This window comes from Scardinius erythrophthalmus (assembly GCF_964197995.2).
Source record: "Scardinius erythrophthalmus genome assembly, chromosome: 23".
NCBI classification, from domain to species: domain Eukaryota; kingdom Metazoa; phylum Chordata; class Actinopteri; order Cypriniformes; family Leuciscidae; genus Scardinius; species Scardinius erythrophthalmus.
In genome coordinates, this window is record NC_138243.1 from 6,582,398 (window position 1) to 6,605,161 (window position 22,764).

At 37.9% G+C, this 22,764-nt stretch overlaps 1 protein-coding gene across 1 annotated transcript in view; it reads right to left on the reverse strand.

Annotated features, from left to right (window-relative positions):
* cntfr (ciliary neurotrophic factor receptor) overlaps positions 1 to 22,764 on the reverse strand; it is a 188,935-nt gene that overhangs the window by 33,260 nt on the left and 132,911 nt on the right. The window contains exons 4-6 of the mRNA XM_081354183.1: positions 15,926 to 16,043; positions 13,004 to 13,170; positions 10,428 to 10,591 (exon numbers count right to left, since the gene is read on the reverse strand). Of these exons, the coding sequence (XP_081210309.1) occupies positions 10,428 to 10,591; positions 13,004 to 13,170; positions 15,926 to 16,043 (449 nt within the window). The remainder of the gene's footprint in view (positions 1 to 10,427; positions 10,592 to 13,003; positions 13,171 to 15,925; positions 16,044 to 22,764) is intronic.

Here is a 22,764-nt window from a genome sequence, read left to right on the forward strand (position 1 = left end):
CCCAGGATTCTTTGATGAATAGAAAGTTCAAAAGAACAGAACTCTCAGGAGATGAAGACTAAAGTTATATCAGTAACCTAATAAATGCCTTTTTTTATTTTATTTTTATTTTTTTATCTGTTCGGAGATATTGAGATCCCTTAACCCCCCAGTTTAATAAACAGTAACCAAAATACTTTTGTGTAATTCTACATCCATGCCAGCAGGAGTCAGTATAAAGCCCATCTGAATGAATACTCAGCTTTTTTAACATTCCTCTAGACTACACAAGGAATTTTTTAATTGATTTAAATGGATTTTAAATGGAAAAAGTTGTGTTTTTTTTTTTTTTTTTAAACAGATGGTGTAGTTACGGCATCTAGCATACGCTAAAAAGGCTATGCTAACCAGCAAAAACTTAACACCTTGGTGTGTGACACTCGGCTAGAATTAACTACAATGTGGACCACCTTTATGCAAACAGTGAAAAGGTTAGCTATTCTACTACCCATTTTCAGTCAAAGAATGATCTAAATCTCATGCAAATTCCATTTGTTCTTTTAAACCTCCATTTCGGCACTCTGCACTCCTTCTCTAGCTTTAGTCTTGTCCATCATTGTGATTTCCCGAAGCAACAGTAGGCCAAACCCCATTAGATCTACAGTCGCATATCAGTCACCTGAAACTGGATGGTGCTCTATGAAGCTTGGCCTCTAAAACAGCACATTCATTCTGTGCGACTCCCAGAAGCCCCCACTGGTCAAGAGCAGATTGTTTCTCATTTGGCTGAGTGGCACCACAGCGGCTTGTTAAAGCTCCAGTTTAAATACATCATTTCTGGGAATGAAAGGGGCAAAGAAGAAAAATGGCCCACCACACCATTTTTCCCCCCTCCACACCCCCTGCCCCCTTTCTTTTTTTCATGCTCCATGCTGCTGCTTTCCTGGACAAAAGACAGAGCGTGAAACATATGCAGTCATTTCACAGCTGTCTCGTGTCTTTTCGCCGTTCGCATCTATTTCAATCTATCATTTACATCTCTCTCCAGAATAACTTGCAATTAACAGGATTTCACCTGTTCTGAAATGTGTGTGCTAATGAAATGCATGCGCAAGCTTAACATTGCATCTTGTCTTTTTATCTTTAACCCAAGGGAAAATTAACTAAACAGTAGATATTAACAACAGTAGGTATTAACATGCCAAAACCCGCAATTTATACATTAACCACCAGCAAACTGGGCACTAAATGCGCAGGTGTAACCAGTGTTATTGTAGTGTCATTGAGATACTATTTTAGATTTTATTCATGTTTTGATTAATGATTAAAGATTTTATTTTTATATTTGCCATTTTAATAATAATAATAAAAAAAAAAAATTATGAGCTTTTTTTTAAAATATATTGTAATTTAAAAAATATATATTTTTATTCATTTTTACTTTGGTTGTATTTTAGTACATCAATTTGAACTAAATTAAAACGAGAAATGTTGCCTTGAGAAACTAGTTGAAATAAAATACATTTAGTCTTTGTGAAAATATTTTACTTTATTTCAGTTAACGTTTATTTTATTTCAAGTAACGTATTTTTTATTTATTTTAGGGTGTTTACACGACAACGATGTATTAAAAACAGAAACGTTTTTCCGTTGTGTTCTTGTGTACAGACGACAATGTTGTCAAAACGATCCCTGTTCACACAGATCTGTGAAACTGATTGCTTATTCATGCCAGGCCAGTAGGTGGCGATGTGTCTTTGCAAAGAAACACCAAGTGCCTAAAGACTGAACACATAATACACAAGCTTATGACGTCACAGTTTACCCAAATTCTCATTTTTGTAGTTTACACAGAGATGATAACGGCATCATTATCAAAAACTTGCACTTTGAAACCCGTTTTTGAAAAGTTTGCGTTTTCAGGCCCCCAAAACCCTGTGTGTGTGTGTGTGTGTGTGTGTGTGTGTGTGTGTGTGTGTGTGTGTGTGTGTGTGTGTAAATGAACGGCCAAAGCGCATAAAACGTTTTCTGTATTTGGTTGAAAACGGTGTCGTGTAAACGCCCCCTTAGTTTCAGTTTTAGTTTTAGTTAACTATAAAATCCCTGCGTATAAGTCCCTTTCAGGCAAGTCATTTCTTTCAGTGGCCATCTTTGAAAGACCTCTCAGGCAGCAACTTCAGTCATGCGAGTGCAGCTCCTGTCTCTTCATATTCTCCAAAGATGTTCACCAAGCAGAATTAAATTTCATATTTTAAATCACCAATGAAATTGCTAAACGCTTGAATCATGACAAAAAGCACGCGTCTCAGAACACTGGCTGTTTCTATAGCAACCAGAGCTTCGAAGGTCAGCTGCAGTGACGCACTGACTTTACCAATTAACCCTTCGCAAGGACCCGTCCGCCATGGCGCTCTCAGGCCACATATCAATGAGCCAGTTTACATGTACCCTCATAATGCAATTATACTGGGAATTTGGTAATACTGCAATTAAACTTTACCTCATGTAAACACAGTACTTCGATTCAACAAATATGATTAAGCTCATAATTGTAGTAAACGATCATAAATAAATGATGTGCCGTATAGTGTTGTTTTTGGCAGCCTGTTTTAATTTTAGTTTTAGTCTAGTCTTTGTGTCAGGCTGTCATTTTAGTTTTTATTAGTTTTAGTCACATTCATACTCTTTTTAGTCTAGTCTAGTTTTAGTCGACGAAAACTGATGACATTTTAGTCTAGTTTTAGTCAACGAAAACTGATGACATTTTAGTCTAGTTTTAGTCGACGAAAACTGATGACATTTTAGTCTAGTTTTAGTCAATGAAAATTGTATTTTAGTCTCTTTTTAGTAATGTGATTCTATTTAACCCAGTCAATATAGAATTTCAAACAAGGCTATCTTATTATAGGCTATTTAGTAGGCCTATATTTAGGGCTGTGACGGTGGCAGGTTTTTTTTTTACCACCGCGGTAATGGACCAACTACCGGCGGTGGTTGGGGGGTTATTTAAAAAAAAACTCGTTTTATATTTCCACACAAAGACGCGTGATATACACTCTGCGCTTTGAGAGGGATGTGGGACGCAGGAAAACACGAAGATATCGATCTCCATCGATCTCTTTATGATATCTTTGTGTTTTCTACTTGATGTAAATTGGTTTGAAGAGCGAATTTTATCCTCCACAAGGGCGAAATATTTAGGCTATGTTTGAGATTGCGCTGCCAGAGAAAGTGAAACTAAAAATCACCCGCGCGTGTGAAACGCGCTTTACAACTAAACTTGACGCGCCCTATAACAAGCACAAACTGTGTTAAAAAGAATTTGACATGCAAGTACAAATGTAGGCCATCTGTCCTACAGCGTTTTTCTACTTTACCACAGTAAAGAATACGAATATAATAGGCCTAATTAAAAGCGAACCAAGAAACGTTTATAATACCTTTAGAAAATGGGTGAGACGTGACGTGAGTGAAGATTTGGGAAAAGAAACAAGAGATTCCATGCAGGGATGAGTCACGATTTTTGGATATTCGATTAGTTTATTTAATTATAGGATATCGAATAGGTTGTGTGATTATTCTCTAAAATAAAATCTCCATGTTCTGGCGCTGATGCGGTGACGTGTTCATGTAACCAGAGACGCTGCCAATAACATGCAGCTGTCACAAAGAACCGGCAAAAGTAATGATTATGAATGTGTCAAATACATCAATGAGACATTTTAATAGAATAACTAATGGAGTAATATATTGTAAAATTCGCTGATAATCGGGTGACCAGATCGCAATCCAGAATTTAAAGCCGACAAAGCTATGGGTTCACGCACAACTCTCTCATTCGTCGTGACGTTATAACATTTCGTCTCGTCTCGTTTTGGTCAACGAAAATGAAGAGACATTTTAGCATAGTTTTTATTTTTTTAAACCACATTTAGTCTCGTTTTTATTCGTCAACGATATTGCATTATACATGTATTTTAGTCATCGTCACATGACCATGCATTTACGTCTAGTCTCGTCTCGTTTTCGTCAGGTGATAACGGTTCGTTGACGACAATATTTCGTCATAATTTTCGTTGACGAAAGCAACACTAGTGCCGTATGGCTATTTTTTTTGCAATAAACAGGCATGTAAACACATGAATTGCATTATTACCACTCTCACTATGTGCTCGCTCCTATACGGATGCTGTGTGTTGTTCAGCTTCCAGAATGAACTCTGTGACGTTATTCTGAATATTTCTAATAAAATAATTACGCTAAACTGTCAACTCAAGTCGCTGCACAGTCTCTGCTCCGTGTCTTCATGCAGAGACGGAAAGAAGACTTCGGTGCAGCGCAAAGCCAGTTACAGCGGCATCACGCCACAGAATAACCTTTCAATACGTCCATAGAAGTGTGATTTACACTTGATGCAAGTAGATTCAAACTGTGTGCAAGTATATTAAAAAAGCTTGCAAATGTTGTAATTTTTAAGAAATTCTAAAAATAAACACCGTTTTGTGGCTCTTTAATGTGTCGTGACAGATCGCTGTAAAACCGAACATCTCTTCCTCTACTAGTTATAGCAAGAAATAAACATGAATGAACATCAGAAGCTATATTGTTTCAACCGAAGAAAGACACCAATACACACCATTTTTAAGTTCAAGTCCACCAATGTTAATCTACTAACTCTACTGTCTGTTTAGTTTGTCGGACAAAATGGCAGATAGGCGAAGGGTGAATAGGTGATTGGCTCTTTTATTTGGATCATATATATAATTTACATTGCAAATTATTTATATTGCGAATTCTCCCATTCATAGTAACATGAGTGCAGCGTCTTTGTATATTTAAAGTCTTAGGTTAAACTTAGTCAAATTTTTGTAGGTTAGCATAGCCTTTTAGCCCCTGCTGGTAGATGTTGTAACTACACCATCTGGTTCTAAAAAATCACATTTACGTTAACATTTATTCCTTTGGCAGACACTTTTTATAAGGCCACAATAAAAAGCGAATAATTAATTATCTTTTTGATTAGTTGGTTAATCTAACATTTTAGATTTATAGATTAATTTCCAATTAGTCCATTAACCCTTTGTTTAATTTACCAATAAATAATAACAGTAACTTCTGCCATTAATAAACCGCTGTTTTATTCAAATATTTTGGGTTTGCCGAGAATACCAATGTGAGTCCTGAAAATTTGGAGCATGCCCGAGAGCCAGATTCAGCATCATAGGGGATGAATGTAAAAAGTGGGATGCATCGATGCAATCCACACCCAAAATGATGCATTTATGCAATCTGCATCATCAATTCCGCATCATTTTTTATACAAGGCAACTTACAAATGAATTTGTAAATTTTCACATACAATTATTGTACAAAATAAAAGGCAGAGAACATCCAATAAGAATTCACCTCTCAAAATATTGATCATTTCAATAGAGAAAGTCACCGATATATTCCCACTTTCAGTAAATGTCTTATAATCTCTTCCCAAACACCTTTGAGGGAATGAAAACTTTCAAAGATCATCCCTCAGTGTGTGTGAATGTATGCATATCTCTCTTATAATTACTCCACACTTCCGTTGCTCTTAGAGTCGTCCGTTAAATGTCAGTGCTTTTTAAAGCTCCGCCATATGCCTCTTCATCTCAGCTCCATCATTAAAACTAAGCAGAAACATTGATCCAGTGAATTTCTCAGTCCAGTCATTTATTTTAGCCGTTCAACAAAAATGACATTTCTACTATATAATTATGTATGTGAGGCCACACATTTTGCTTTGAAAATTGATTCTAATGTTAGGTTTCAATAAATACATCAAGACCAAACTATTACTTGTGGTACAGATTAGATGTTTTGTAAGTAGAGTTTGTTTTTCTGATCTTGTAATATAGCTGTGATATGTTTTTACATCGTTCCGAACCTATATGCAGTTCTTTCTTCTGTTTAACACAAAATAAGCTATTTGGAAAAAAATTGTTTGATCCATACAATGAAATTCAGTGGGGTCCAATGTTGTTTTGGACCCCAATGACTTGAATTTTTGGATACTTTGGAAACATTCTTTAAAATATCTTCTTTTGTGTTCCACTGAAGAAAGTCATACAGGTTTGGAATGACATGAGGGTGAGTCATTTTAGGGTGAACTGTTCCTTTAATCAATTAAAATTATTCTGTGCCAAAGCAGTTGTTAGAGAATCCAAATGAGTCTTAATTTAGAGGTCTCACTGTGTTCCTATAATGTGAGATTTCAGAACAGATGGCTGACTATTTTTTGTCCTTTCCTCTGAAAAAAAAAAGAAAAAGAAAAAAAGACAATGCTAAGTCCTTATTACCAGACTATTTATATCATGAATCCAAAATTAACTTATGCTTATCAATGCGACACAAAATTTTGTGTTTTGTCTATAAAAGTACTTTGAATTTGTGGCTACCTACCTGTCTACCTAAAACTGTAGATCTCAAAATCAAGTCAAGTCACCTTCATTTATATAGCAATCTGGATTGTTAAGAAAAAAAAGTTGCACTGCACAGAATAGAAAAAAGTGTGCCTGAACGCCCCGATATACTTGAAGTAAAATCGAAGAAAAAACTGGTGTGATGACACAAAATAATGACAAAATAAAGTTTGTATCTGGTGTGACCACCATTTTCCTCACGCAGTGCAAAACATTTCCTTTGCATAGAGTTGATCAGGTTGTTGATTGTGGCCTGTGGAATGTTGGTTCAATGGTTGTGCGAAGTTGCTGGATATTGGCAGGACCTGGAACACACTGTCGTATACGGCGATCCAGAGCATCCCAAACATGCTCAATGGGAGACATGTTCGGTGAGTATGCTGGCCATGCAAGAACTGGGATGTTTTCAGCTTCTAGCAATTGTGTACTGATCCTTGCAACATGGGGACGTGCATTATCATGCTGCAACATGAGGTGATGGTCGTGGATGAATGGCACAACAATGGGCCTCAGGATCTCATCACGGTATCTCTGTATCTCTGTATGCAAACCGATTGTTGCAGCAGCTGTCCGGGTGGCTGGTCTCAGATGATCTTGGAGGTGAAGATGCTGGATGTGGAGGTCCTGGGCTGGTGTGGTTACATGTGGTCTGCAGTTGTGAGGCCGGCTGGATGTACTGCCAGATTCTCTGAAACGCCTTTGAAGACGGCTTATGGTAGAGAAATGAACATTCAATTCATGGGCAACAGCTCTGGTTGACATTCCTGCAGTCAGCATGCCAATTGCATGCTCCCTCAAAACTTGAGACATCTGTGGCATTGTGCTGTGTGATAAAACTGCACATTTTAGAGTGGCCTTTAATTGTGGCCAGCCTAAGGCACACCTGTGCAATAATCATACTGTCTAATCAGCATCTTGATATGCCACACCTGTGAGGTGGATGGATTATCTCGGCAAATGAGAAGTGCTCACTAATACAGATTTAGACAGATTTGTGAACAATATTTGAGAGAAATAGGCCTTTTGTGTACATAGAAAAAGTCTTAGATCTTTGAGTTCAGCTCATGAAAAATGGGGGCAAAAACAAAAGTGTTGCGTTTATAGTTTTAGTTGAAAAAGACACTGACACTGGTTTTCATTTTTCCTGTTTAAATGTAAAGCTTGTTGCTTTGAAAAAATCTATTGTATAAACTGCTTTATTAATAAATGTGATGTAACTTGACGGAGCACTGAATCAGAGCTGGTGCAAACATCCACATCGCTATGATCAGATGCTTTCTTAACTGCTGTTTTCTCACCGCTGTCAGTTTTGATGTGTTTCTATTGCTATTAAGAGGAAAGCACAGCACATACAGTATTTACATATTCATATAAACGTCGCTCTCAAAAGGCTGGGCGGTGTGGGGATGTTTGCTAACAGTATATCACTGCAAAGGTATTTCAAACTTCATTTTACCCCTAAGAGAATAATGCAAAAGGACTTTGCCGTGAGGATATTGGGGGCCTTTAGATGCGTTTCTAGACAACTCTGAGAACACAGAAAGCGGAGATATTAAAATCTGAGTTATGTTTGTATACCTGCACCTAAATACAACAGGAAGTTAGTTTATTAATATTTAAAGAGCTCCTCTTTTTAAACCCAGGGACATTGTCCGCTAGCTGCGAGCGCTTGATTGTTTCCATGCCATATTTTGCCGTCAGATCCCAGGCAGCTTTGAGGCACCCATCGCTCAGCGAGGACTGTTCCAGCTGCCATCCTCTCATTCCTCAGCAGAATGAATGGCTTCCCTACACCACGCTCCCCGTGCCGAGCTGGCTCTTTCATCTCTCTGAAGCCCTCTCGTCGTGATGCACTACGTGAGTATACATATGAGGCACAGCTGAAACGCGGCCCTGCAGAAGACTGATGAGGTTTCCACCTTGTCGTGTTGGAGCTCAATATGGTCTTTGCTGCAAGCTGATATGAGCTTGTGTGCGGGCTGATATGGTTTGTTTCAGATGAGTAGTGGTCTCAGGGAACTCAAATAGGATTCGTACGGCACTGAGTAATAGTTGTTTTGGAAATTTAGTAGTTGGGTTCTGTGTAAGGAGGGATGAGATGTGTTCTGTAGTGAAGTATGACATCTTCCATGACTACGATCACACAACACTAGCTGCTGGTGTTTGCAAGTACAGGTAGATAGAAGACGAGAGCAAAAATTCCTGTGCGAATTCCTATTGAAATCAATACATTTTGCCTGCGGAATTTCAATAATTCAGACAGCAGAGTTTCAGTTGATAAAAAAATAAATAAAAATTCTTTGAAAATGGCCACGATCAGGTATTGACATTAACTTGTTTTGCTCACTGGCCAAAATTCTGACATCGATACCACGGGGAAAAACTCCCATATAGATATTTTTAATATTAGAATTTGGTATCAGGTATATTTGGCTGCTGTAACTTTAAGACCTGACACATGGATCCAATAACCTGTTACAAGTGCGTTTTCTTTATCAACTGTTTACGTTCACTTAAAACATAACTGACTGTGTTCATGTGGATACTAGCCAACCAGCATTTTGACATTATTTTGTGTGTATTTGACTGTTTAAGTGCAATAAGCAGCAGACAACTCAATTCAGTACTGAGAGGCGGCTTTATGTGCGTACACTTTGGGTGTGAGCATAAAATATGTGGGAATGAGTAAAATTATGCACAATACACGCAATTCCACGCCGAAAATCAAGCCCTGTAACCAACAATATTCATCCGGAGCAAATTAAGCGAGTGAGTTAGGAGAGGCGGGTTTGTGTGTAACTCTCTGTCAGAGAGATGAGAGCGAAAAATCTATATTTTTGACAACTACATTGCACTCAGTTTATTATTTTCAGATATCATTTTAAAAGACTACAATTGAAAAATACATATATTATATTTAAAATTCAACCTGCCAAAGTGGCTAGTAGGAGTGACACGCCGCTGCTGAAATCCACCCACATTTGGCGGGTTGGCAGGTGTTAATGTCATGCCCTGGGCCCACAATTATAACTTAGATACTGTTCAGATTTTATGCCTTTAATGTTGTGGAAATATTCCCCATTCTATCAAAAATTGTACTTAATTGACATTTTTCAAGCTGAAGTTAGAAATTCCTGTATCATGACAACACTCCTCTGTACTGCACATCCCATTCATCCAGAGCAGGTAGGTTACCTTCATAATTCCCACAAAAAAAAAAAAAAAACAATTTGAGTGTAGTCTGAAACACTCAATTTTCTTGTGCGAGGCAGTAACTAGATTATAGAGTAAGATGTGCACATCTACTTAAAGAGCTTAATGGAAATAAGCATGACACAACATCTACTTTCAGCCTTGATATGTAAGAGGAATAAATACAAGAATCCCAAGGGGCTTCTTAAAAAATAGTATTTGACTGGCTGGTGTAATGTGCTCTCATTCAGCAGTATAGCAACAAATGAAACTACGGGTTATGAATCACCTCAGCTGTCTTCAAAACTCTGATTGACGTCTTAGTGAGCAAATCATTTTCCAAAGAACATGTCCGGTCTTATTCTGTAGAGCATGAGGGACACAATTGGACTCATGCAGAGACCTGACAATGGAACCAAATCACACCCGTCCACTTTGACCCCAAAGGATGCTGTATTCTTGTAAAAAAATGACACATGTCTGCAAAACTACTCAAAACCTTGCAGAAAATGTATGTCGCCAGTATATGTTATATTCTGCACACTAACAAGTAAGGTGTGCTTGGCTTGTGGGACGCTGAGCCACAGACAACTGGCTTGTTGAAATATTTAAACTAGTTGCAGCTTGTTAGTTAACCAGCAAGACTACACTGTTTGACCGACTTGCCCAAAATACCAGCTGGTCGGGTTTATGAAAATGCTATCATTAATAATCTAGAGTTCACACAGCATATGTGCTCTGCATAAATGTTAAAGATGCAACGAAGATGGACAAGAAGCTACAGCAGTGGTGGTCCACACTTACGTGCTGCCACTGGTCTCGGATGAGCGGTCGGTAGCGTAGAAAGTACTTCAGCGGGAAGGTCTCCACATCGGGCCACGTAGTGGGACTGTTCCAGGTCACCTCTAGTCTTCGTGCATTGTTGGCTATGGGTTTGGCCACCACCTTCTCAGGGGGGTCAGGTTTCACTGTTGGACCAAAGAGACGTCGATGTAAGCTCATGACAAAGGTATCATATTTTAAAGGAATAAATCCCATCAAATTAATTCTGTCATCAGAATTTCATTTCTTTCTTCTGTGGAACACAGATGGAGAAAAGTTCTCAAATCGTATTCACATATGGTCATATTCTAATGAGTCACATAAAAACTCGTCTCGCCAGGTTTGACGTAATTGAACCAAATGGCACCAAATGTTTTTTGGGCATCTCGTAACAGAATAAGTTTGAAAATGCAAAAATGTATTTTATCCTTTTTCTCACACAATGACATGGTTTACTGCAAGAAACTACAGCTGAATAGGACACACATTTCAACTTTAAGACAGTTGTTTTTCAAAATATTGTTAAAGTATGCAAGTGATCTAATTAAATATGCATTCATTTGCATACATCTCCAGAACAAAAAATATGAAAAGCCAGGTTCAAAATGATTGCTTCACTTTTTGTTTACATGTTTTATATATATATATATATATATATATATAGATTGTGTCTATATAATGTCTTGTCTAATGAGTATCTGGGTATTGTCTTTTTAAGCTTGACAGCCCCTGTTTCATTATGGAAAAGGGCAGCTTGAACATTGTGCAAAATTTTTCATTTAGTGTTTCCTACAAGTTAAATAAATCAAATCGGTTTAGCAATGTCATGAGAGTAAGAAAAGTTGTGAACTATTCATTTAACATAGTTTGGAAGTGTGAAACTGCCTCAAATGTTGAGATGCTAATGGTAAATGAGTTTTGACAAGGCTCAGTACGACAAGAACACATTTTTAATGGCTAAACAGAAAGAAGCACTCATGACGAATGCCACTAGCAAAACACTACAAAGGAAAAAGAGATGAATGATGAATAGTGTTGAGATTTCCTCTTTATGATCCCCAGCTCGTCCCTCTGAGCAGAAAATCAGTTTGACATAACACACACGTCTTTTAAAGAAGCCACACTGTGACATTTCGCGAGATGTCTTTTGAGCGAAGGCGTCCCCTGAATATCAGGAGATCCTGAGGTTTATGGGAAATAAGCAGAGAGCAACAGAGTGGCCTTTCTCTTCTTCTCAAGCTGCGGCATCCAAGGATCATTCTGTTTGCTCTGCGGTTTTAGCTTCACTCACACACAAACACATACACATGAGGACAAAGAGATGTTTCTGAGCCCCGTTCCCTTTACTATTCATAGCAGACACATAGTGGGTTCAGGATTTATAGCTCAGGCCTTGACCTGGCTTGAGCGAAACACTCTTTACGACTTTCAAACACTGTTGATGTTGTTTAGATGTCAGCTATTCGGATGCTAATTTTTTTTTTTTTTTTTTTTTTTTTACGTCTTGGCATGCTAAGAGGGAGGGTTAGACTTCAAAAAATTCATTTTCTCAATCAGTAATCTATTTCCCCAGTGAAATATCCCAAAGTCCTGTAGACAAGATAAATTGCTCACTTTAGAAGCAAATATTCTTTCTTATTTATTTTTTACCTTGTTTTAAGCATAAATCCTCACTAAAATCGGGTTATTTTTTGCTTAAAACAAGGGAAAAAAATAGCAATGGGGTAGGAAAAATAAGTCATATGAATTTCAATATTTTTAATAGAAAAAAAAAATCCTAAAAAAATACTGATTACTGATTATTTTTGCAGTGTAGCTGAAAAAAAAAAAAAAAAACCGAACAAAAAAAAACATTACATTTAGTTCTCATGTTCTTTGTAGTTGTGGTCCAAATGTAATGATCTGCATGTTTTAGGTCTACTGTAAGGCAGTTTATTTCTTTGATACTTCCATCAATATGTTCCCTACTTGTCACTGAAATGTATGCTAATCATAAGTTGCTTTTTCAAATGAAATCCAATCGCTGTTGCATATGAAAAGCATTCCATTTTCCATAAAATATACACTAGAACCAGAGGGAAAATATTTTCGGTGTCAATCCAGTGATCCAGACGGCATTAGCATTTTTATTACTATCAAGCACACATGTAGCCATGCATGTAAGTATTATATTTAGTTGCCAGAAGCCACCAACAAACACCACCAACAAACAACCAATATATCAGAGATATTTTCTCCACTTCTGTTGGTCTGCTTTGGTGTTGTTTTTTCAGTAAAGGAGGTGATTGTAGGTTACCAGAGAGTCTGAAAAATTTGAGCTCGATGTTTTGTCCAGGCCTGTTTGCTCATCACCAGTAAATCAGCCCAGGTTAATAACGAATAGGAATTTTCTAAACAACTCTGGGTATGATTTTTTTGGGATAGCATTTTAATGTGTTTCCATCAAACCAACTTGTAAATGACTTCATGATGGCATTCTGTTGGTTAAACGACACACAACATTTCTTGTGTCGACATTAAAGCAAATAATAATAATAATAATTTTATATAAACTGTACCTATTGTAGACTCCTCAAAGCTGATGGCGGTGGAAGCTCGACCCAGCGAGTTCACTGCTGTAACGTTGACCCTGTAAGGATAGCTGGAGAAAAGTTCTGGAAACTTCACGTGACACCTGTTCTTATGAACTTCATCCCTCGTCACCTCCAAGGGCCTCTGATTGTGTCTGAAAAATTGTAAGAAAATGTAAGCTTCTCAAGCAGTCTTGGTTTACTCAGTAAAAGACAACATATTTTACATTCTTGGGTAAACTAGTCTTTTAAAGGGATAGTTCAGCCAAAATAAAATTATTCTGTCATTCACTCACCCACAAGTTGTTCTAAACCTGCATGAAATTATTTCTTCTGTTGAACATAAACGAAGATGTTTTGAAGAATATGGGTAACCAAACAGTTGCTGCTCCCCACTGACTTCCATAGTATACATAAAAAAATAAAATAAAAAAAATACTAGAAACAGTTTAGTTACCCACATTCTTCAAAATAGGTTAAGAACAACTTGAGGGTGAGTAAATGATGACAGAATTTTCAGTTTGAGCTATCCCTTTAACAGCAACACTAAGTTATTGTTGTATGGAATAAATGTCCACAATTTCCGGAAGAAACAAACATTATTATTCCATTTTGATGTTTTGCAGTGGTACCGCATGGCACAAGAACAGCAGATATGTTAAATTAGGCACTGCCATTTGCTTGCCCCAAGGGTACCGTCTGGGCAGAGGCCTTGTAGCTGACCTTTAAACCTCCTGATATCAGCTCTGCATGTGCATTGCAGAAATCATTTATTGGGTTTTGATGAAGCTTTATTGAGGTTATACTTCGCAAACCTTGCAGCATATTTTCATTCATAAATCACTTGTTATGTAGATAATGTCTAGTCCTGACATTATGTTCTTGTATAATGACCTAAACTGCACAATTTATGACACTTAATGGATTATTAAGTTGTTATTAATAGAGGTGAAACAAGGTCAATGCTATTTTTAAAGTCAACTTTAATTGCCAGTTCCTTTTGATGAGTGGGTATTTATAATATTTTTATTAAAATCTGACACATTAGCCACTGAAAACTATTTTTCAAAATGTTTTGAGTGATTCATTTCTCAGCTCAACAATATATTTCTTTGTACGTGTGTTATAAATGTAAGTTTTGAGTAATATTAATTTACGACGTACTTACTGTAGGGTTAGGGCTAGGAATAGGGTTTGGTTTAAGGTCAGTTGCATGTAATTATGTATATTTAATAGTTATTACAAGTAACTATAAGTGTAGGACACTGTAAAATAAATTGTTACCAAAGTATTTTGAGTGAATATGCAATTTATTTCAAAAAGTAATTTATTCCTTGCTGACGTATCAAAAAAAAAAAAACCTTACTGACCTCAAACTTTTGAACTGTAGTGTATTTTTCCCATGCTGACAAATGTAAATATATCCCATTAAAACTGAAATTATTATCTTGTGGTGAGACCATTGAAAATGTTGGCAGGGCAGGTACAAATCTAAACTATTGGCTAAACTATTAAAAAACTAAGTAAAAAAAAAAAAAAAAAAGCTACACCACTATAATAACATTTTTAATTAGGGTATTAACTTCCATTTTTAAATTATGCTTTTATGAATATGTTATCCCAACGCATTCTCATCCTTGGGCGTCATAATACTGACGCTTTTGACATTTCGTCTACATCGAACGCACATGGCACCCTTTAGCGTCAATATGAGACGTGCAGAGCTTTGTTCGGTTATGGGTAGGTTTAGGTCTAGTGTAGGGTTACGGTTAGACCGCTAGGAGGCGCCTTCTGGCCCATTTCATCTGCGTCTCATATTGACGCTAAAGGGTGCCATGTGCGTTCGATGTAGACGAAATGTCAAGAGCGTCAATATATGACGCCCTAGGATGAGAACGGGCTGGTTATCCTTTGCAGGACTTAGCTTACATTACCTGTTATTCCCATGGTCACTGTGATTTTGCCAAATTTTTTGATCCTGGAATAACATTCCTGTCCGAAAATGTATTCCTAACCCTATCCCTACCCTTAAACTTAACTCTGCCCATAACGTATCCCTAAAATCAGAGGGAAATGATAGGTGAATAACACTTATGTAGACACACCTAAGCCTGATTGTAAGCCTAAACTTGACATAAACTGAAAAATCGTCCCTAAAATCTGATTGGTTGAATGGAATGTTGTTCCATGATCAACAAAGATGTTGATCCAGGAACATGTTGTATTTGGTGAAATCAGGTTCACATATTCCAAGTTGGTCTCCAAGTATTAACCAAGTCAAACCTTGCTTAGCTTCCAAGATCAGACGTGCACATGGTTGAGTGGGCGTAGATATGGAAATATGTTCATACGATTCCGATGAGTTATGTCCTCTTATATTAGAACAATAATAATATTTTATGTGTTTCAAATGTCCAGAATACAGGACACTGATTATACACCCTTAAATATTTGAATTCATATATTTAGCCGTTTAAATCTAAGATCAGTAATCTCATTAGAAATAGTAAGTAGTGCATAAAGTGTAGATTCAGACGCTTCCCATTTGGATAAAGCTGCCTTATGGTCGTCCAGACAGATGTGGACAGAAGGAGAGAGAGAAAGAGGGGTTGAGAGGCAGAGAACTGGAGCTGTGCAGCGTTATCCACAGGGGCTTTCAGATGAGAGTCCACTTATACTGCCTTGAGTTCCAGCACTCAGAGTCAGACAGGCCTAATCAGCTCTCAGCAGACAGTGTCTGACCGCATAGATCACTGATTCAGATGAGCTCAATGCGTCTCAAAGCCTCTGCCGAACACGAGAGGGCATGACATGACAGACGGAGCGAGAGGCAAGCAGAAGGAAGTTGGGGCTGATCGGGAAGCGATGGAGTTGCAAACAAAAGGAAAGGCAGACAAGAAAATATCTTACTGGACGTTGACTTCGAAGTCCGTAGGAATGAACGTCGGATGCTGAAGGTGCCAACTGCAGTAGAAGCCTTTGGGGTAGGTGTTTGATCGACACGTCACCTGCGGTTCCTTCGGGACAACTGTGAAAAAAGCAGAAGGGGGGAAATGTAAGTACCTTCTCAGCTACAACACCTTCAGAAATCAATCAGCGGCCCAAAATACAAGTCCCAGGAGGCTTTTACGATATCCCCTGCTCCTTTGGCTCTGTAACCCCTTGAACCTCCCCCATTCCAAGTATCAAGTGGGAAAGGAAATGTAATAACCGCCCATGCCCTCCTTCCAGATTAGGGTCCTTTCTTACAGCGCCACTGGACCGTGCCCACCACTGCAAGAATTGAAACTGATGACTTGGACCGGTTGCCAGGGTTACGCATACTATTACCCCTTCCCATGTGTTCCTGTATGTGAAATGGAGAGTGATTTAAGCTCCGTTGGCTACCGAGCGCCGCCTTCTCCTTCCTCATCTCCATCGGCCCCCGGGGGCCTGACAAACTAGAGCCCAGAAGAAACAAAACCGCTTCTAAGGCTCACCTCTGGGCTTCCCTTTGAGCTTTGATTGCGCTAAACATCGCACTAAGCTGTCAGCTCACACAGGTTCTTTCCTTACGTGATTGCGACGAGGCTGGCTTTGAGATTTCTGATGGAGAATTCTGCTGCGGATCCTTGTATCTTTGCCCTTATGGGAACTTGCAGAGCTCTTAAGGCCTAATATAAAAGGCACTGACTGACGAACATTTGAAAGGGACTTTAAGACTTTTTCTGTGCAATCTTATAAGTGGTGCTTGCTAAAGAACCCTAACCTACATTTGGGACTTTGTCCTGTTTTGTGTAACAGACTTGAATGTTACCTCAAATTATGTACTATTATGATCAACTTGGCGGATGATAAATGGACAAAAATGTCCAGTAAACTTACCTGTACATTGAAGGAGGAAACCAAATAAAGACACTAGAATATATTGATCGACTTGAGGGTGGGCTCTTTTGATTTGGACCAATCAGCAACCGCATAGTAACAGTCTACCAACCACTAAGAACACCCATAGATTGTCACCAAAATTATTATTATTATTATTATTTTTTGACAATAAATAAGTGAAATACAAATGAAGAAAATCCACCAGTGCTACAAGACAAATTACACTTGCATTCTAGATATAAAACAAGTCTTAACATCAGTTTTTCTTCTTTGGGTAAATAAATCATGTTTAGATATCTTTACTATAAAACAAGATAAAAATATATATATATTATTTACTGAAGTGTACAAACAAATACAAATTATATAGCCTAATAACCCATCCTTCAATAACCTCTCAATTGACCCTTTCACATTTTTCCTTTGTCAAATATATTTTATTTTGATGAGCTTATTATAGCAGGATAGAATTGTAGAAAATAGATAGCTGTGAAAACACATTTCTATTTTGTTACTTGGGTGAAACATCTTGTCCAATTCATTAGTCCGCAATGAAGAATCAATTGCCAATTGAGTTTTACTCTTTTGTTTAGAAGTAAACAGGAATATTGATAAAAAAAAAATCACAACCCACACATTAACAGACTGGTGTTACATAATTCATTGCTAGACTAAAATATCATCAATAAGATGCTGGAAATGATCTGTGTGGGAACACATAGATAGCACACTTGTTAGAGGAGAGGAGGGGTCCAGAGCGTGATGTGTTTGACCTGACATTCCAACCATGAGCTGCTAACTCAGTGCTTAGACAGTTTCTCCTTAGGAAGTGCATTCCTCCATAGAGTTCGGCCTGCAGGAGGCCTTCCTCACCCTCAGGACAAATGGGCACACTGACAGCTCACGGACCCTCATCCCTGGCTTCTAAAAACACCGGAACCCTCCCCTTTCACTTCCCCACCCTTCCCAAAAGAAAGTGCATGGCCATCCGCACAGTGGAAGATCTCAAAGAGGCGAAAGCGGCAAAACAAAAGAAGGTTGCTTTTCTGAGAGAATTTGCAACCTAGCAACACTTCTATTGTTTCCTTTATGCTTTTTTCTTTCGTTCCCCCCCTTTTTGTAGGACAGAATGTTGTTGAATTAACAACAAAGACATATCTCAGCGTTCATCCTTACAAGTGATTTGATCTAGGCTACCAGTGCCAAAGGAACAGCATTAGCCAGAGATGTAGAGAAACTACACAAAAGTGTCACTTAAGCCATTTTGATTGCACTAGCGTTGTAGGGAACGAATGGGAACATTATTTCAAATGTCAGAGTTTGGAGGGTAAATCTCACAAAGAAAGGTCTGTTTTTTTTGTTGTTTTTTTTCACTGGAAAAAAATATGAAGTTATACAACTTTCTATATTTTTAAGATCATGAAGTATTTATTTATTATTTATTTATTGTGCACCATGACAATATTGTCATGAAATTTAAGGATATTTTCTCCCAAAAATCTCCTTGTTGTAATGCAAAAAAACAACAGCAGTATTGCAGTAATGAATATCTTCCAGACACAATCATTTTTAACTTACAATCTGCATACATTAAATTCAGTAAATGAACTCACCAACCAGTACTACTATGATGCATATTTACTTAATTGTAAATGATTTTTACTTCATTTTAAATTTTACTTAATATTATTTCGTAGTACTAATCAAGAAAATAATGTCACAATAAAATAAAAATAAAAATGATGTAAACACAATTTCTAATTTCTCTCTATTGATTATATGGCTGGTTATGGCCTGGCCATTTTCTTTACAGTTTTTATGAGATTCACCCATTTTGTCTCATTTCCAATGAATATTAAGGGAGTTCTTCCTAAAACCACACTGTCAAAGCAAAAATGCTTTATGCAAAGTTGGAACTGCTTGCCTCATTATTGTTTGCCTCACATTTTGATAATGTGTATGATTGATTTAATGTGCATGACTGAGAAATTCTTTTTCTTGTATTTCTCAGGCCTCTCCTTTGTATTTGGATTGCATTTGAATGCAAGAATGTGAAAAACTAGGGCGGGATAAGCCCAGTAACCTCTGTGATCTCAGTTTCGTCAGCAAGACCTCACTTTATGCAGCCATAACCCTTAATAGTGCTGTCATATCATATACAGGCCTAGCAAATGATACCTTCCAAACTCCTGGTACCAAAAGGGAAACTTCAGTACTATTTGGAATACAAGCTGATAATTGCAGAAGTCAATGAAGAGGTGCAATTTAGCTGTCAGACGAAATACACTTACTGGTGAAAAAAAACCCTTCTCTGCCTTCCGGAGTCCTGTTTTTATATATTGATGCAATTTTAACGAAACAGACGAAAACATTTGCCTTTGACCTCGGCTGCTTATTCCTTAACCCCACTTTTAAATCCGAATCCTACTTGTCACTCAACGTGCTGAAAGCATCATGCGCGATTCTGACCAAGTCTACGACCCTAGACGCATCAGGTAAACTCTTTCACACACTCAACAAATCCAGCTGGTCATACAAAACCCCAAAAGGAAAGGCTGTGCTATTGGCCCCCTGCATTGTCGGCTGTCTGCTCCCTAATCTGAGGCCATTAAAAGGCCAGCACAATGAAAGACATGGTTGCAGGGGTCACTTGATAAATGTCAAATCGCCAGGCCACATGAAAGGCGAGCGGGAGAATCCCAGGCGACCACCGCTATCATCACTAACTGCTGATCTGTCAGAGCTGGCTCTGAGCCCCCCTCCATGACATGTCTGGAATGTGTGCTATGTGCTCGGCAATTGGAAGCAGCGGCGAGAGGAGTGTGGGGAGGGGGACAGGGGCTCGAGTTGCATGGAAGACCTCTAACAGCCAAAAAAAGTGGAGATCAGTCAAAGGAAACACCTAATGTTGTCTAGCCCAGCACCTAATGTGCCGTCAGACACAGCTGACAAGAAGTTCATAATCTGGAAGCATGCTGTGGGTGTTTGAAAGCTTGCATAGCCATAATTATTTAATAAAAAATGCAGCTGCTTTTGCAGTGATACACAAAGCATTTTTAAATATTTGCATTAACAAATGGGTGCTCTATACAACACTTGACCTGTAAAATCAATGACATATGCAACACTTGGCCCATGCAAGCATTTATACATTTTTTTAAAATATAAATTCTTTAGAATCTTCTTTGCATATTCTATTACTGTATTATAAATATGTTCTAAAACAGTTATTACTAAATATTTAATTCATCTATGCATGTTACACCACACTGTTCAATAAAGTCAACTTTCTTCAATTGTTATTTTCATTTAACGTGGATATTGGTTAATTTGGACTTATTTTATTTTATTTTTTGCTTTTTGTAGGACTTAAGATGTGTTTTAAAGATGTGCTCGCCTTTATCTACAAATTCCAAATTGTATTATTTTTCTATATTTTGGTTAACCTAAATTGTGCTTTTATTTTTGCATCTTGTCTAGAAGATCAGGATTTGGGGGGTGGGGTCTTCAAACAGGCAAAACCATCATCATAAATTAGTCACAGTGCTCGTCCTGTGCGGAAAGTGCCTGGCTGGCATCTTTTCAAGGAACAGCTTTGCTCCGTCTGTGCATGCATGCAAATTCATCTTATGCCTCGGATCCTAATCGAAAGTCCAATATAAAAAAAGCCCCATAAATCCTCGACAGAGGTGCATGAATCGGAGTGAGGGTGAGGCCTATAGAAGACCGCTGCTATAGACCAGCTAAATGAATTGTTCTCCCACAAGTGCCAATAAATCATCAATCTCTTCTGAGTATGTACTGCATCAACTGAACGCTAGCGACAGGGTTTGTCTTTGCCCCCCTTTCATGAGCAAAACAAGGAAACAGTTTATTCATGATATGCTCTGTTGGTAAAACATTTCTCCTCTTGTCCATATGTTTCGACACACCATAGAGATAGACAGAGCTGAGCAAATGGGAGAGGAAAAAGCCAGTCAGCAATCTTTAGCAGAATAATTTCAAAGCATCACACAAGCAAAATCCACCATGGTACGGTGACAGTAAATCTGAGAGTAATATACTGTGCAGTGTTAACAGTCTATGGGGTTAACAATCTATTTAACAGTTAAAGCTGTAGAAAAACATGGTATATACTTTGTTTAAAAAAAAAAAAAGCCTGGTCTCAAAGGCTTTGTCAGGGTAGGTGCCGTTGTTTTCACTCAACGTGTGTTCGTTCAGGGTGGTCTAATAATGTAAACCAGCTCTCAACAGCTTCAAATCACTAGATTTAGACTATTTTCTTACCCATGAAAAGAATCATTTAGCATGACTTGTAGCTAACCAAAGCTATGAGTAATAATTAAGTAATACAGTTGCTACTGGTTAAATATATAACAACAAGCAATTAGTTTAATATGTAACAGTCCCCGCAGCTTTTCAAACTGGTTGCTATAATTGTCTCTTGTTAACTGCTGAGCTGTGTGATGCTACGGAAACCAACAGACAAACCTTTCCAGACCTATTGCTCAGACCATTTGGAGCATTCCCAGAAATCACATCTGAGTCCACATTATCACCAGCCATCCCTTTTAGCCCTCTGTGACCAAAGAAACCAGTCTAATATCATATCCACTTCAGTGAAATTGCATAGAAAATAAATAAAACAAATGCAAAATTTTCTACGGTGAATTTCAAAGGTAGCAACACAAGTTGTACATATGCAGTGACTAGAGCAGAGACCATCTGTACAGGGGTGGAATACATGATTAATACTCTCAGACGCTAAACCTTAAGGCAATATTTTTATATTGAAACCATTAGCATGTGATGAAAAAAAAAAGCAGTTCTGTTTCCACAGACCCTCTCCTGCATTGTCCCTTAACCATCCGATTATCATCGAGACAAAGGGGATGTTTTAGAGATTGTAATTTTAAGGACGTAAAACGTTCCTCGGATAGGGGTTGGAACTGTGAACTAGCACTAGAGTGAATCCCGATTTAGGATTAAGAAATACTTCACAGTGCAGTATTTTAAAATGGACAAGTTGGAATTGACAAAGTGGACTACATTCTGTGACCCCGTCTTTGCATTTTCAAGTCTTGCATACAAAATAAACTTCTACCACTGAATTTTACCAGTCAGCATTTTAGACCTAAAAGTAAACATTTGTAATCATGGTTTACAGGTTCCTGGGTATCTGCTATTCAGAACGCATTAAGAAAACTTCTCACACTGTGTCCTTCTTGAAAGGCAGTGCTGTTCAATCCTGCGATCAGAGGGCAACTTTCCTTTAGAGTCTTTAACATCCCTGCCTGGAAGTTTCTAGTGATCCTGAAGACCTAGATTAGTTGTTCAGGTGTGTTTAATTAAGATTAGCGCTCAACTCCCCTGGAAGGTGGCCCTCCATGAATAGGATTGGACACCCCTTCTTAAAGGGTGTGTTGTATAACTTTCTTTTTTGGAACACAAAAGGAGAATTTATTGAGAATATCCTGGCCACTGAGGTATTATTGGGGCTGTCAAGCTTCAAAATGACCCCATAGTGCAATGATATGTCTTCTGAAACCATACAATATGTCAAGAACAGACAGACATTTAAGATGTTACGCACTAAGAACCTTGGCATTCACTCTAGCTCTACTTTGTGAGTTTGTGTGAGCATTGATCTTTTGAGTCAAATCTTTTCAGTGAATCAATTAATCCAAAATTGTCAGTAGTCTGATTGATTTGTTCATGAATCAGACAGATATGGTTCTCATGATCACCCCACTGACAGCACACTGGATGGAAAGATTAACAGTGAAAATAACTTATCATATGATCATATGATCATATGATAATAAGTATTGTTATGGTGATTTTGTGTCCTGAAACTTGAAGCTTGTGTCCACAGGCAATTA